The 17,802-nt window shown below is 46.3% G+C and overlaps 1 protein-coding gene across 1 annotated transcript in view; it reads right to left on the bottom strand.

Moving 5' to 3' along the window:
- Positions 1-17,802, bottom strand: part of LOC124608032 (sodium/potassium-transporting ATPase subunit alpha-2-like) — a 166,368-nt gene that overhangs the window by 71,676 nt on the left and 76,890 nt on the right. The window contains exons 5-6 of the mRNA XM_047139958.1: positions 2,424-2,594; positions 2,062-2,366 (exon numbers count right to left, since the gene is read on the bottom strand). Of these exons, the coding sequence (XP_046995914.1) occupies positions 2,062-2,366; positions 2,424-2,594 (476 nt within the window). The remainder of the gene's footprint in view (positions 1-2,061; positions 2,367-2,423; positions 2,595-17,802) is intronic.

The raw sequence follows: 17,802 nt of genomic DNA, 5'->3' as shown, positions 1-17,802 counted from the left end.
AGCCCCCACTATCTGCCCTCTTTGGAACTCCGTTAGGTCTTTCATTGCACGTCGACCTCGGCCTCCGAACGCAAATACGAACTACACACTACTCGTAGGCAACCTGCACTGATGCCTAGTCCGTACTGAACACGCACAGTCCAGCACGACACGTTCCTTACCTGCGTTGTTGACCGTCAAACATAACCATCCCATTACTACGACTGTTGACACTATTTTGCCTATCCCCTGTATGTGGAACTGGCACGGTGTTCGCCTTCCACAGTGTTAAGCATATTTTCCTCCAAACCTGGTGTCCGAGCATTTCGGGTACGTTTTTCAGGGAAAATTTGGAAATTTGTGGTAAGATCTTACAGGACCAAACTGCTGAGGTCATTGGTCCCTAAGCTTACACATTACTTAATCTAACTTATACTAACTTACACTAGGGACAACACACACACACACATGCCTGAGGGAGGACTCGAACCTCCTACGGGGGCAGGACGCCCAGACCGCGCGGCTACCACGCACGTCCGTTATTCATTATTTCCTGCTTCCTGAAACGACCCTGTCTCTAACAAACGGCGAAATACTGTTGCAAACATTGAATTTTGTGGGCGTGGATAGGTCTCCTGATACAACCTCGCAGCCCACTGTTCGTTGCCATTTGCCTTTCCGTAAGTAAACACCACGTCAGCAAACTCTCAATTCGAATACGGAATCATTGCGTACAACACTGTATCACATCCACTACAAGGTGAGTCAACAAGAGAAGTGAATCGGCCACAACATTACCAATTACTATGGCAGGAGATGGCCCTAAGTCGTGAAGTGTGAGGAACAGTATCGCCCTCTAGGAGGAATCCATACATACTGTAACTGTGGCTGCATGGTACAGTGCGTATTAGACCACAGTCTCTGTAACAAAGTATGATTGAATAAATGGTCTGTAGCATGGAAATCATGAATTTCCAGACATAAGTTCATTAGACTTTTTTTGTTCCCTATCCTCTTATCGATCAATCCCTAGAGTCTGTACACGGTGGAAAAAATCACACTGTATAATTAAGTTTTTACAGAACCGACAGTGCGCTAGTTTCTACTATTATCTCGCCAATTTTTACTGTGTTATGATTGGAGCGTTTTTCATTCTGGTATTTGTGTTGACAGTGCAGCTGACCCACAGTCCAGATGGGCCAAATGTTCAGATAGGCAGTTACCAGTCGTTGTGTTGATGGTGTGGCTGACCCACAGTCCCAATAGGACAGACTATCAGGTAGGCTGTTACCAGTCTTTGTGTTGACAGTGCAGCTGACCCACAGTCCAGATGGGAGACACATTCAGGGAGGCAGTTACGAGTCTTTGTGTTGATGGTGCAACTGACCCACAGTCAAGATGGGACAAACTTACAGATAGGCAGTTACCAGTCTGTGTTGACGGTGCAGCTGACCCACAGCCCAGATGGGACAAAAGTTCAGGTAGGCAGTTACCAGTCTTTGTGTTGACAGTGCAGCTGACCCATAGTCGAGATGGGGTAAATGTTCAGGTAGGCAGTTACAAGTCTTTTTATTGATGGTGCAATTGACCCACAGTCCAGATGGGACAAACATTCGAGTAGGCTGTTACGAGTCTTTGTGTTGATGGTGCAGCTGACCCACACTCCTGACAGGACAAACTTTCAGGTAGGCAGTTACTAGTCTTTGCATTGACAGTGCAGCTGACCCACAGTCAAGATGGGACAACCTTTCAGGTATGTAGTTACCAGTCTTTGTGTCCAGATGGGACAAATGTTCAGGTAGGCAGTTACGAGTCTTTGTGTTGATGGTGCAGCTGACCCATAGTCGAGATGGGGCAAATGTTCAGGTAGGCAGTTACAAGTCTTTGTATTGATGGTGCAACTGACCCACAGTCCAGATGAGACAAACATTCGAGTAGACAGTTACGAGTCTTTGTGTTGACGGTGCAGCTGACCCACGGTCCAGACGGGATGGACGTTCAGGTAGGCAGTTACCAGTCTTTGTGTTGATGGAGCAGCCGAGCCACTGTCCAGACAGGAAAAACGTTCAGCTAGGCAGTTACCAGTCGCGGAGGTCGTCGCCATGTATGAGGGCGGCGGTGCGCGGCTGGGAGGTGGGCGGGAATAGCAGCGATCCCTGCCGCGACAGCTGGTCCTGCTGCGGGAAGACGGACGCCTGCCGGCCCGGCGCGGTGAGCGGCGGCCAGTTGGAGTCGCGGGTCGGCCGCTCCGACAGCAACGACGGCTGGCGCGAGATGCCCGCGTACGGCTCGTAGACGAGCGAGGGGTAGCGCGCCGCCACGGAGGTGCCGAGGTCCTGCAGCAGCGAGGGGTAGCGCGCGACCGCCGGCGCCTGGCCGGGCAGGTCCTGGTGGGAGCCGCCGGGCGTCTGGCCGCCGTGCGCCAGGTGGTGCCCCGAGCCGGCGGGAGTCGGCGTGCCGTGCGCCCCCTCCGCGTACCGCCGCGCCGCCCCCGAGTCGAAGCTGTGCTGCACCGTGAAGATGCCCACGGCGCGCGCGATCGCCGCCGCCGTCGTGGGGTGGTCGCCCGTCACCATGATCACGCGAATGCCCGCCGACCGGCACTTGCGCACCGCCTGCACACGCGCCGTATACGTCTCGAGAAAAGTCCGTATTACACGAGCGACTTTCTGCCAGAAAGCGACTATTGCTTGACCGCTCGCGTCGACTAATCGCTCGTAAATCGGCAGTGAAGCCTTCGTCGGCAGGTTTGTAAAGGGATCGCCGTTACTGCAGTGGAGGCCGAGTTTCCATTACTACGGTAGACCCGAATTTGTGAGTTGGTGAAACGGCTTCTGGTGCAGTACACAGCTAAGACAATTTCTCTCTGCCACTATTACACAGCTATGTTCCAGGGTAAGGTAACAGGATGGGAGAACGAAGGTTCTATAACACTCCAACAAATTAGTAACAAAGTCACACAAATGAGTTAAAAGGTTTACTTATCTTCGTGGCTTGTCCAATAATTAAGTCTGCAACACTGCTTGTAATATAACACAAAAAAACCCTCATTGGCAAAGTGCAAATAATCGCAAGTAGACTTCACAGTACATGGCAAATGCAATTTACAACAACTTTCTGTTCAATTCTAAGAGTTCATTAAACGACGTTCCCTGTCTAAGTCAGACTGGACGATGATCTATATCCAAGTGGGCGAGAGCTGCTCTTCTATCTTCCGAGTAGGCTCCTGACCGTTGTCTTCCGGTCGTTGGCGGACTGTACGCGGCCGGCAACTGACCGAGGCGAAGTCGATATCTTCATTCTCAGCGCCACCGTGGGCCTGGTGGAACTCGCGCAATAGACGAGTCTATGACGCTGATACAGGCTCGCATCTTTGCGCCTGTTGTGCTTTAGCCCTGGGTGTGTCTTGTTCGGACGACACAACATAATCTATGCCTAAAATTTCCGATAAAGATTTTGCCTATTTGAGGAAAACCCGCGATTTGCGATTTCACTCCATAGATTCCGAACTGTATCCCGGTTGCGATATTTTGATCCTCATGATGCCACAAACTCAGCATTTCTTGAACTAAACGTATCAGTTTCTCACGCTCCATATTTAGTGTGCGAGAATGTCGTTCGATTTAACCAAAGAAAACAAACTGATCTGAATTTTACCGATTGTCGTCCGAAGTCTGTACGTTCGGGACATTAGATCGGCTATACAGGGTGGTCCATTGATCGTGGCCGGGCCAAATATCTCACGAAATAAGCATCAAACGAAAAAACTACAAAGGACGAAACTTGTCTAGCTTGAAGGGGGAAACCAGATGGCACTATGGTTGGCCCGCTAGATGACGCTGCCATAGTTCAAACGGATATCAAACACTTTTAAAAAAAAATAGGAACCTCCATTTTTTATTACATATTCGTGTGGTATGTAAAAAAATATGAATGTTTTAGTTGGACTACTTTTTTCGCTTTGTGATAGATGGCGCTGTAATAGTCACAAGCGTATAAGTACGTGGTATCGCGTAACATTCCGCCAGTGCGGACGGTATTTGCTTCGTGATACATTACACGTGTTAAAATGAATCGTTTACCAATTACGGAAAACGCCGATATCGTGTCGATGTGTGGCTAGTGTGATCAAAATGCCCAACGGGCGTGTGCTATGTATGCCGCTCGGTATCCTGGACGACATCATCCAAGTGTCCCGACCGTTCGCCGGATAGTTACGATATTTAAGGAAACAGGAAGTGTTCAGCCACATCTGAAACGTCAACCACGATCTGCAACAAATGATGATGCCCAAGTAGGTGTTTTAGCTGCTGTCGCGGCTAATCCGCACATCAGTAGCAGAAAAATTGCGCGAGAATCGGGAATCTCAAAAACGACTGTGTTGAGAATGGTACATCAACATCGATTGCACCCGTACCATATTTCTAGGCACCAGGAATTGCATGGCAACGACTTTGAACGTCGTGTACAGTTCTGCCACTGCGCACAAGAGAAGTTATGGGACGATGACAGATTTTTTGCACGTGTTCTATTTAGCGACGAAGCGCCATTCACCAACAGCGGTAACGTAAACCGGCATAATATGCACTATTGGGCAACGGAAAATCCACGATGACTGCGACAAGTAGAACATCAGTGACTTTGGCGAGTTAATGTATGGTGTGGCATTATGGGAGGAAGAATAACTGGCCCCCATTTTATCGATGGCAATTTAGATGGTGCAATGTATGCTGATTTCCTACGTAATGTACTATCAATGTTACTACAAGATGTTCCAGTGCATGACAAATGGCGATATACTTTCAATATGATGGATCTCCGGCTCATAGCTGGCGTGCCGTTGAAGCGGTATTGAATAGCCATATTTCATGACAGGTGGATTGGTCGTCGAAGCACGTTCACCGGATCTGACGTCCCTGGATTTCTTTCTGTGGGGAAAGTTGAAGGATATTTGCTATCGTGATCCACCGACAAAGCCTGACAACATACGTCAGCGCATTGTCAATGCATGTGCGAACATTACGGAAGGCGAACTACACGCTGTTGAGAGGAATTTCGTTACACGTATTGCGAAATGCATTGAGGTTGACAGACATTATTTTGAGCATTTATTGCATTAATGTGGTATTTACAGGTAATCACGCTGTAACAGCATGCGTTCTCAGAAATAAAATGTTCAAACGTACCTACGTTCTGTATTTTAATTTAAAATACCTACCGGTTACCAAGTGTTCGTCTAGAATTGTGAACGATATGCTTGTTACTATAACAGCGCCATCTATCACAAAGCGAAAAAAGTGGTCCAACTAAAACATTCATATTTCTTTACGTACTACACGAATATGTAATAAAAATGGGGATTCCTCTTTAAAAAAACGCAGTTGATATCCGTTTGACCTATGGCAGAGCCATCTAGCGGGCAAACCATAGCGCCACCTGGTTTCCCCCTTCAAGCTAGACGAGTTTCGTTCTTTACAGTTTTTTCGTTTGAGGCTTATTTCGTGAGATATTTGGCCCGGCCACGATCAATGCACCACCCTGTATAGCCGATCTAATCTCCCGAATGTACAGACTTCGGACGACAATCGGTAAAATTTAGATCAGTTTGTTTTCTTCGGTTAAATCGAACGACATTCTCGCACACGAAATATGGAGCGTGAGACACTGATAAGTTTAGTTCAAGAAAGACTGAAGATCAAAATATCGCAACCGGGATATAGTTCAGAATCTATGGACCGAAATCGCCCATCGCGGGTTTCCTCAAATAGGCAAAATCTTTATCGGAAATTTTAGGCATAGATTATGCTGTCTCGTCCGAACAAGATACAGGCAGGGCTAAAGCACAACAGGTGAAAAGATGCGATCCGGTGCCAGTGCCATTGACTCGTCTATTGCGCGAGTTCCACCAGCCTAACAATGGCGCTGAGAATAAAGATATCGACTTCGCCTCGGTCAGTTGCCGGCCGCGTACAATCCGCCAATGACCGGAAGAAGACGGACAGGAGCCTACTCGGAAGATAGAGCAGCTCTCGCCCACTTGGATATAGATCATCGTCCAGGGCTGACTTAGATAGCGAATACATAGAAAGAAGGATCCTTTATTGTATGATTATATGATAGCGGAACAAACACTGGTAGCAGTTACTTCTGTAAAATATCTGGGAGTATGCGTGCGGAACGATTTGAAGTGGAATGATCATATAAAATTAATTGTTGGTAAGGCGGGTGCCAGGTTGAGATTCATTGGGAGAGTCCTTAGAAAATGTAGTCCATCAACAAAGGAGGGGCTTACAAAACACTAGTTCGACCTATACTTGAGTATTGCTCATCAGTGTAGGTTCCGTACCAGATCGGGTTGACAGAGGAGATAGAGAAGATCCAAAGAAGAGCGGCGCCTTTCGTCACAGGGTTATTTGGTAACCATGATAGCGTTCGGGAGATGTTTATCAAACTCAAGTGGCAGACTCTGCAAGAGAGGCGCTCTGCATCGCGGTGTAGCTTGCTGTCCAGGTTTCGAGAGGTTGCGCATCTGGATGAGGTATCGAATATATTGCTTCCCCCTACTTATACATCCCGAGAAGATCACGAATGTAAGATTAGAGAGATACGAGCGCTCACGGAGGCTTTCCGGCAGTCGTTCTTCCCGCGAACCATTCGCAACTGGAAGAGGAGAGGGAGGTAGTGACAGTGGCACGTAAATTGCCCTCCGCCACATACCGTTGGGTGGCTTGCGGAGTATAAATGTAGATGTAGATGTAGATGTAGGAACGTCGTTTAATGAACTCTTAGAATTGAACAGAAAGTTGTTGTAAATTGCATTTACCATGTACTGTGAAGTCTACTTGCGATTAGTTGCACTTTGCCAATGAGGGCTTTTTTATGTTATATTACAAGCAGTGTTGCAGATTTAATTATTCGACAAGCCACGAAGATAAGTAAATCTTTTAACTCATTTGTGTGACTTTGTTACTAATTTCTTGGAGAGACAGCATTGGACGTATTTTTTGTTTTGTTTTATTAACCGCAAAATCGATTTTCGGTCACTTAGTGACCATCCTCAGTGCTGTAATATACAATTTAAATTGGTAGGCACTGGTGTCAACAAGCTTAGAGCTCTAAGCTTGTTGTGTTGAGCTGTGCTGAGCTGCTGGAGAGGAAGGACTGTGTTAATTTATTTATGTATGTATTATCCCTCTGGAAGAATTTCCTAACAGCCTTACTGCTAGAAATTCAAATAAACTCAGCTGCTTAACACTTACAGGAACAAAAGCTAGAGAGTAACGACATAAGTTATTTATTTTTGATGGGAATTCTGTTCAGTTGACGAGATGTTGGTGTTTTTCAAATGGCTCTGAGCACTATGGGACTTAACATCTGAGGTCATCAGTCCCCTAGAACTTAGAACTACTTAAACCTAACTAACCTAAGGACATCACACACATCCATGCCCCAGGCAGGATTCGAACGTGCGACCGTAGCGGTCACGCGGTTCCAAACTGAAGCGCCTAGAACCGCACGGTCACACCGGCCGGCAGAGAGATGTTGGTGTTGGACTGAGAGGAGCTTAATTAGTGTATTACCTGTAAGCATATAGCTGAGGACTGCATCCATAGCTTCCTATACAAGGAATGGAAGGAATTGATAATGGATGAGCGTAGGGGGGGAATACTTTTCAGTAAATAATGGTGATTCAGCAGGATGGACTGAGAATGCATTTTGCAACTCATAAACGCTACTGCCTGTGCTGGAACTGACACCATTACTTCGCCTGTATCGGGAAAACGTAGACAACAGCCTTACACGAACATTTTTTGACTAATGTGCTGAAGCCTTGTGTGCAGGAGAACAACTTTCTTCTGTTAATTAATTCACGGAGAACAAAAAAGTCCACAGTTTATGACGAGATTTTTCAAGATGAAAAATGGTTGTCATCATGCAGTATTAAAGCGCTTGCCACGCAAGTGCACGCTGCTTGTGCAATCCTATGATGTCGGCTTTTATAGTCTTGCGTCAAGACTATGTGGGTGGGTTACTCGTCCACTTAGGCCTGGTATTGAGGAGAGGTGAACTGGCCTGTGTGGGTCCAGGGCTGAGGGCACATCACATCCACCACCGACCAGTCAGGTGCAGGGAATAGCGTAACCGGATGTGGATAAGACCCAAAGCTGGGAATTACGGTTACCTCTCTTAGTAGAACGTGGAATAACCAGCAATGGCGGCCTTTGAGCCAAACTGAAAGATGGCTTCTAACAGATTTTTCAGAATCTGTAATAATTTACAGTCGAACATTAATGTAAATCTGAATACATCCGCGATTCTAGAAAAAAATTAAGTGCAGCCAATGATAGAACAATATATTTAAACAACAAAAGTTGATATTGGATTTGATTGTTTGGGGGAAGAGACCAGACAGCGGGGTCATCGGTCTCATCGGAGTAGGGAAGGAAGGGGGAGGAAATCGGCCGTGCCCTTTCAAAGGAACCATCCCGGCATTTGCCTGGAGCGATTTAGGGAAATCACGGAAAACCCAAATCAGGATGGCCGGACGAAAAGTTAATACTTTACAATGACTATGTAAGGTGGCGTTATTTTACAACTTACAAACCACGTATGCATCCAATACGACATAAATAAGCCTCTTCAATGATAGAAAAGACAGGTTTTGGCTCGTTCATTAAAAAAATATATGTGACTGACATCGTCTAGTACACTTCATTTGTTGTATAATGACTGGATGTTGGCTGACTGGGGAACAAGCAGAGCTGTGAAACTGGTGGTAGAACGGAAGGACACAGGAAGCTCACATATTCCTTCGGACAGAGAAAATTTGAGTCTCGTAACAAATAAATACCCCACTCATGCGGTTATAGTTGGTGGGGACTTCAACCTTCCCTCGATATGTTGGCAAAAATACTTGTTCAAAACCAGTGGTAGGCGGAAAAGTTCTTCCGAGATTGTCCTAAATGCTTTCTCCGAAAATTATTTCGAGCAGTTAGTCCACGAACCGACGCGAATTGTAAATGGTTGCGAAAACACACTTGATCTTAGCCACAAACAATCCAGAGCTAATAGATAGCATCATGACTGATACAGGGATTAGTGATCACAAGGTCGTTGTAGCTAGGCTCAATACCGTTTCTTCCAAATCCACCAGAAACAAACGCAAAATAATTTTATTTAAAAAAGCGGATAAAGTGTCACTAGAAGCCTTCCTAAGAGACAATCTCCATTCCTACCGAACTGACTATGCAAATGTAGACGAGATGTGGCTCAAATTCAAAGATATAGTAGCAACAGCAATTGAGAGATTCATCCCTCATAAATTGGTAAGAGATGGAACTGATCCCCCATGGTACACAAAACAGGTCCGAACGGTGTTGCAGAGGCAACGGAAAAAGCATGCGAAGTTCAGAAGAACGCGAAATCCCGAAGATTGGCTAAAATTTACAGACGCGCGAAATTTGGCACGGACTTCAATGCGAGATGCCTTTAATAGGTTCCACAACGAAACATTGTCTCGAAATTTGGTAGAAAATCCCTGCCGCCGTTGGATAAGCAGCTGAGCAGCAAGTCGTATACTCCTAGCTCACTCATTTGTTACATAGTTTAATTCTTAATTTCTTTGCGTGTTTTTGGTACTTGCACTGTTTAATTCATAAATTTCGGGCGTATTATAGTATTTGAGAGTTGTAGCATTGCGTTTTAGTACCTGAATAGTGTAAATTCGCGTAGTCGTTTGTCTTCTGTTTTTGTTTTGAACGGCCAGTGTCGGTTGGTCAGTCAGTGTGCTCCCTGCCGCCGTTGGATAAGCAGCTGCAGCAGCAAGTCGTATACTCCTAGCTCACTCATTTGTTACATAGTTTAATTCTTAATTTCTTTGCGTGTTTTTGGTACTTGCACTGTTTAATTCATAAATTTCGGGCGTATTATAGTATTTGAGAGTTGTAGCATCGCGTTTTAGTACCTGAATAGTGTAAATTCGCGTAGTCGTTTGTCTTCTGTTTTTGTTTTGAACGGGCAGTGTCGGTTGGTCAGTCAGTGTGCTCCCTGCCGCTTTTGGATAAGCAGCTGCAGCAGCAAGTCGTATACTCCTAGCTCACTCATTTGTTACATAGTTTAATTCTTAATTTCTTTGCGTGTTTTTGGTACTTGCATTGTTTAATTCATAAATTTCGGGCGTATTATAGTATTTGAGAGTTGTAGCACCGCGTTTTAGTACCTGAATAGTGTAAATTCGCGTAGTCGTTTGTCTTCTGTTTTTGTTTTGAACGGCCAGTGTCGGTTGGTCAGTCAGTGTGCTCCCTGCCGCCGTTGGATAGCAGCTGCAGCAGCAAGTCGTATACTCCTAGCTCACTCATTTGTTACATAGTTTAATTCTTAATTTCTTTGCGTGTTTTTGGTACTTGCATTGTTTAATTCATAAATTTCGGGCGCATTATAGTATTTGAGAGTGTAGCATCGCGTTTTAGTACCTGAATAGTATAAATTCGCGTAGTCTCCTTCCGCCGCCGAGAAGTGTCAGCAGTGCGCAAGTAGCAGCATTACTGCATTTACTAGGCAATCTTGTATTTCAATAACCGTTTAAATTTTGTTGATTTGTTTGCGCTCTCTGTAGATTAGTTCAGACGTTCTTTGCAAAACAGTTTTTAGCATGGATAGGGACTGCAACTGCTGTATTCGGATGCAGGCTGAGTTGGCATCCCTTCGCTCCCAGCTTCAGGCAGTATTGGCTTCGGTCACACAGCTTGAGGCTGTTGCCAATGGGCATCACTGTGGGGGTCCGGATGGGGGTTTGTCGGGGACGGCCAGCTCGTCCCACGCATCCCCTGATCGGACTACGACTGTGGTTGCCCGGGATACTGCCCGCATTGAGGCTGATCCCTCACCTGTGGTAGAGTGGGAGGTCGTCTCAAGGTGTGGCAGGGGGCGAAAGACATTCCGGAGGGCTGAACAAAAAGCCTCTCCAGTTTGTCTGACGAACCGGTTTCAGGCTCTGTCTCAGGCTGATACTGATCTTCGGCCTGACATGGCTGCTTGTCCTGTTCCAGAGGTTGCCCCTCAGTCTGCAAGATCCGGGCAGTCGCAGAGGGTGGGCTTACTGGTAGTTGGGAGCTCCAACGTCAGGCGCGTAATGGGGCCCCTTAGGGAAATGGCAGCAAGAGAGGGGAAGAAAACCAATGTGCACTCCGTGTGCATACCGGGGGGAGTCATTCCAGATGTGGAAAGGGTCCTTCCGGATGCCATGAAGGGTACAGGGTGCACCCATCTGCAGGTGGTCGCTCATGTCGGCACCAATGATGTGTGTCGCTATGGATTGGAGGAAATCCTCTCTGGCTTCCGGCGGCTATCTGATTTGGTGAAGACTACCAGTCTCGCTAGCGGGATGAAAGCAGAGCTCACCATCTGCAGCATCGTCGACAGGACTGACTGCGGACCTTTGGTACAGAGCCGAGTGGAGGGTCTGAATCAGAGGCTGAGACGGTTCTGCGACCGCCGTGTGGGCTGCAGATTCCTCGACTTGCGCCATAGGGTGGTGGGGTTTCGGGTTCCGCTGGATAGGTCAGGAGTCCACTAGACGCAACAAGCGGCTACACGGGTAGCAGGGGTTGTGTGGCGTGGGCTGGGCGGTTTTTTAGGTTAGGTGGCCTTGGGCAAGTACAGAAAGGGCAACAGCCTCAACGGGTGCGGGGCAAAGTCAGGACATGCGGGGACCAAGCAGCAATCGGTATTGTAATTGTCAACTGTCGAAGCTGCGTTGGTAAAGTACCAGAACTTCAAGCGCTGATAGAAAGCACCGAAGCTGAAATCGTTATAGGTACAGAAAGCTGGCTTAAGCCAGAGATAAATTCTGCCGAAATTTTTACAAAGGTACAGACGGTGTTTAGAAAGGATAGATTGCATGCAACCGGTGGTGGAGTGTTCGTCGCTGTTAGTAGTAGTTTATCCTGTAGTGAAGTAGAAGTGGATAGTTCCTGTGAATTATTATGGGTGGAGGTTACACTCAACAACCGAACTAGGTTAATAATTGGCTCCTTTCACCGACCTCCCGACTCAGCAGCATTAGTGGCAGAACAACTGAGAGAAAATTTGGAATACATTTCACATAAATTTTCTCAGCATGTTATAGTCTTAGGTGGAGATTTCAATTTACCAGATATAGACTGGGACACTCAGATGTTTAGGACGGGTGGTAGGGACAGAGCATCGAGTGACATTATACTGAGTGCACTATCCGAAAATTACCTCGAGCAATTAAACAGAGAACCGACTCGTGGAGATAGCATCTTGGACCTACTGATAACAAACAGACCCGAACTTTTCGACTCTGTATGTACAGAACAGGGAATCAGTGATCATAAGGCCGTTGCAGCATCCCTGAATATGGAAGTTAATAGGAATATAAAAAAGGGAGGAAGGTTTATCTGTTTAGCAAGAGTAATAGAAGGCAGATTTCAGACTATCTAACAGATCAAAACGAAAATTTCTTTTCCGACACTGACAATGTTGAGTGTTTATGGAAAAAGTTCAAGGCAATCGTAAAATGCGTTTTAGACAGGTACGCGCCGAGTAAAACTGTGAGGGACGGGAAAAACCCACCGTGGTACAACAACAAAGTTAGGAAACTACTGCGAAAGCAAAGAGAGCTCCACTCCAAGTTTAAACGCAGCCAAAACCTCTCAGACAAACAGAAGCTAAACGATGTCAAAGTTAGCGCAAGGAGGGCTATGCGTGAAGCGTTCAGTGAATTCGAAAATAAAATTCTATGTACCCACTTGACAGAAAATCCTAGGAAGTTCTGGTCTTACGTTAAATCAGTAAGTGGCTCGAAACAACATATCCAGACGCTACGGGATGATGATGGCATTGAAACAGAGGATGACACGCGTAAAGCTGAAATACTAAACACCTTTTTCCAAAGCTGTTTCACAGAGGAAGACCGCACTGCAGTTCCTTCTCTAAATCCTTGCACAAACGAAAAAATGGCTGACATCGAAATAAGTGTCCAAGAAATAGAAAAGCAACTGGAATCACTCAATAGAGGAAAGTCCACTGGACCTGACGGGATACCAATTCGATTCTACACAGAGTACGCGAAATAACTTGCCCCCCTTCTAAAAGCCGTGTACCGCAAGTGTCTAGAGGAACGGAGGGTTCCAAATGATTGGAAAAGAGCACAGATAGTCCCAGTCTTCAAGAAGGGTAGTCGAGCAGACGCGCAAAACTATAGACCTCTTTCGCTGACGTCGATCAGTTGTAGAATTTTAGAACATGTTTTTTGCTCGAGTATCATGTCGTTTTAGGAAACCCAGAATCTACTATGTAGGAATCAACATGGATTCCGGAAACAGCGATCGTGTGAGACCCAACTCGCTTTATTTGTTCATGAGACCCAGAAAATATTAGATACAGGCTCCCAGGTAGATGCTATTTTTCTTGACTTCCGGAAGGCGTTCGATACAGTTCCGCACTGTCGCCTGATAAACAAAGTAAGAGCCTACGGAATATCAGACCAGCTGTGTGGCTGGATTGAAGAGTTTTTAGTAAACAGAACACAGCATGTTGTTATCAATGGAGAGACGTCTACAGACGTTAATGTAACCTCTGGCGTGCCACAGGGGAGTGTTATGGGACCATTGCTTTTCACAATATATATAAATGACCTAGTAGATAGTGTCGGAAGTTCCATGCGGCTTTTCGCGGATGATGCTCTAGTATACAGAGAAGTTGCAGCATTAGAAAATTGTAGCGAAATGCAGGAAGATCTGCAGCGGATAGGCACTTGGTGCAGGGAGTGGCAACTGACCCTTAACATAGACAAATGTAATGTATTGCGAATACATAGAAAGAAGGATCCTTTATTGTATGATTATATGATAGCGGAACAAACACTGGTAGCAGTTACTTCTGTAAAATATCTGGGAGTATGCGTGCGGAACGATTTGAAGTGGAATGACCATATAAAATTAATTGTTGGTAAGGCGGGTACCAGGTTGAGATTCATTGGGAGAGTGCTTAGAAAATGTAGTCCATCAACAAAGGAGGTGGCTTACAAAACACTCGTTCGACCTATACTTGAGTATTGCTCATCAGTGTGGGATCCGTACCAGATCGGTCTGACGGAGGAGATAGAGAAGATCCAAAGAAGAGCGGCGCGTTTCTTCACAGGGTTATTTGTTAACCGTGATAGCGTTACGGAGATGTTTAATAAACTCAAGTGGCAGACTCTGCAAGAGAGGCGCTCTGCATCGCAGTGTAGCTTGCTCGCCAGGTTTCGAGAGGGTGCGTTTCTGGGTGAGGTATCGAATATATTGCTTCCCCCTACTTATACCTCCCGAGGAGATCACGAATGTAAAATTAGAGAGATTAGAGCGCGCACGGAGGCTTTCAGACAGTCGTTCTTCCCGCGAACCATACGCGACTGGAACAGGAAAGGGAGGTAAGGACAGTGGCACGTAAAGTGCCCTCCGCCACACACCGTTGGGTGGCTTGCGGAGTATAAATGTAGATGTAGATGTAGAAGAAATTCTGGTCGTATGTAAAGTACACAAGCGGCAAGACGCAGTCAATACCTTCGCTGCACAGTTCCGATGGTACCGTTACCGACGACTGTGCCGCTAAAGCGGAGTTATCGAACGCAGTTTTCCGAAATTCCTTCACCAGGGAAGACGAATGGAATATTCCAGAATTTGAAACACGAACAGCTGCTAGCATGAGTTTCTTAGAAGTAGATACCATAGGGGTTGCGAAGCAACTCAAATCGCTTGATACGGGCGAGTCTTCAGGTCTAGATTGTATACCGATTAGGTTCCTTTCAGATTACGCTGATACAATAGCTTCCTACTTAGCAATAATATACAACCGCTCGATCACCGATAGATCTGTACCTACAGATTGGAAAATTGCGCAGGTCGCACCAGTGTTTAAGAAGGGTAGTAGGAGTAATCCATCGAACTACAGACCTATATCATTGACGTCGGTTTGCAGTAGGGTTTTGGAGCATATACTGCACACAAAAATTATGAAACACCCCGAAGGGAACGATCTATTGATACGTAATCAGCATGGTTTCAGAAAACATCGTTCTTGTGCAACGCAGCTAACTCTTTATTCGCACGAAGTAATGGTCGCTACCGACAGGGGATCTCAAGTTGATTCCGTATTTCTAGATTTCCGGGAAGCTTTTTACACCGTTCCTCACAAGCGACGTCTAACCAAGCTGCGGGCCTATGGGGTATCGTCTCAGCTGTGCGAGTGGATTCGTGATTTCCTTTGAGGAAGGTCACAGTTCGTAGTAATAGACGGCAAATCATCGAGTAAAACTGAAGTGATATCAGGTGTTCCCCAGGGAAGCGTCCTAGGACGTCTGCTGTTCCTGATCTGTATAAATGACCTGGGTAACACTCTGAGCAGTTCTCTTAGGTTGTTCACAGATGATGCTGTAATTTACCGTCTAGTAAGGTCATCCGAAGACCAGTATCAGTTGCAATGCGATTTAGAAAAGATTTCTGTATGGTGTGGCAGGTGGCAGTTGACGCTAAATAACGAAAAGTGTGAGGTGATCCACATGAGTTCCAAATGAAATCCGTTGGAATTCGATTACTCGATAAATAGTACAATTCTCAAGGCTGTCAATTCAACTAAATACCTGGGTGTTAAAATTACGAACAACTTCAGTTGGAAAGACCACATAGATAATACTGTGGGGAAGGCGAGCAAAAGGTTGCGTTTCATTGGCAGGACACTCAGAAGGCGCAACAAGTCCACTAAAGAGACAGCTTACACTACACTCGTTCGTCCTCTGTTAGAATATTGCTGCGCGGTGTGGGATTCTTACCAGGTGGGATTAACGGAGGACATCGAAAGGGCGCAAAAAAGGGCAGCTCGTTTTGTATTATCACGTAATAGGGGAGAGAGTGTGGCAGATATGATACGCGAGTTGGGATGGAAGTCATTAAAGCAAAGACGTTTTTCGTCGCGGTGAGATCTATTTACGAAATTTCAGTCACCAACTTTCTCCTCCGAATGCGAAAATATTTTATTGAGCCGAACCTACATAGGTAGGAATGATCATCAAAATAAAATAAGAGAAATCAGAGCTCGAACAGAAAGGTTTAGGTGTTCGTTTTTCCCGCCCTCTGTTCGGGAGTGGAATGGTAGAGAGATAGTATGATTGAGGTTCGATGAACCCTCTGCCAAGCACTTAAATGTGAATTGCAGTGTAATCATGTAGATGTAGATGTAGATGTATCTCTCCGATTTATTGTCTGTTATTGGACGAACAATATATTAGTTTTTACCAGAACTTCGGCATTTTCTCTTGTCTGTAGCTTCCCTCTGTTGTCCTATTTATTGTGTTAATTAACAATCGATTGAACCCCGGCTAGGACAGAATTAGTGGAGTGCCAGCCACAGACGGGACAGGAATCGACAGGTAGATGAATGACAAGCCTCACTCCTTGTATAGAAAGAGAGAAATCGTCTCCACAAGTTAAAAAATGTTCAGATGTGTGTGAAATCTTATGGGACTTAACTGCTAAGGTCATCAGTCCCTAAGCTTACACACTACTTAACCTAAATTATCCTAAGGACAAACACTCACACCCATGCCCGAGGGAGGACTCGAACCTCCGCCGGGATCTCCACAAGTAATTAATTTTCCTCATCTCTGCCAATGAACGTTCGTTGATACTCACGCCATCGTCTACAGCAACCAATAACCGCTTTACTACTGCCAGTTACGCCACACCTTCCTGACACTGACATGCTCCAGACGTTTCCACGCGATCCAGAATCATCGCTGTTACCGTGGAATCAGCAGCGAGAAGCAGTGACGCCTGTTTTGTGTTAGTCGGAGCCGTCGCCAGAATTCTGCCGCCACCGGTTCGCGAACCAAAAACTGAAGCCTGTCTGCCCAGCCATTACGGCCAAAACTCCGCCAGCTGCCCGCCCAGAGGTCGACGCCGAGGCCAGCTTTACAGACTGAAGACACTGCTGGTCGGTCTCGCTCCGCACCGAAGCCGAACGGATCTGAGTCAGCGTACGGATCGAAGCTCCAATTGCGCCCCTGGCTGGTACTACCCTTGCTGCTTAGTGTGGAATACACTGACATGACAAAAGTCATGAAATAATTCCTAATGTCGTGTCGAACCTTCTTTTGCCGGTCGTGTGGCTAGGGCCTCCCGTCGGGTAGACCGTTCGCCTGGTGCAGGTCTTTCGATTGGACGCCACATCGGCGACCTGCGCGTCGATGGGAGTGAAATGATGATGATTAAGACAACACAACACCCAGTCCCTGAGCGGAGAATATCTCCAAACCAGCTGGGAATCGAACCCGGGCCCTTAGGATTGACAGTCTGTCACGCTGACCACTCAGCTACCGGGTGCGGACTCTTTTGCCGGTGTAGTGCATCAACTCGACGTAGGATGGACTCATAATTCGCTGGAAGTCACATGCGGGAATGTTAAGGCATGCTCCCTCTAAAGCCGTCCACGACGAAGGGGGGGGGGGGGGGGGGGGGTGCAGGGCATCAGTCTTCTTAATGGTTTGATGCGGCCCGCCACGAATTCCTCTCCTGAGCTCTCTCTTCATCTCAGAGAAGCACTTGCAACCTACATACTCTATTATTTGCTGGATGTATTCCAATCTCTGTCTTCTTCTACACTTTTTGCCCTCTACAGCTCCCTCTAGTACCATGGAGGTCACTCCCTCATGTCTTAATACATGTCCTATCATCCTGTCCCTTCTCCTTGTCAGTGTTTTCTATATATTCCTTTCTTCTCCGATTCTCCACAGAACCTCCTGATTCCTTACCTTGTCAGCCC

This window comes from Schistocerca americana, chromosome 1, assembly GCF_021461395.2.
Source record: "Schistocerca americana isolate TAMUIC-IGC-003095 chromosome 1, iqSchAmer2.1, whole genome shotgun sequence".
NCBI lineage: Eukaryota > Metazoa > Arthropoda > Insecta > Orthoptera > Acrididae > Schistocerca > Schistocerca americana.
The sequence above is the reverse complement of the archived record's forward strand: the minus strand, read 5'-3'. Positions and strand labels throughout refer to the sequence as shown.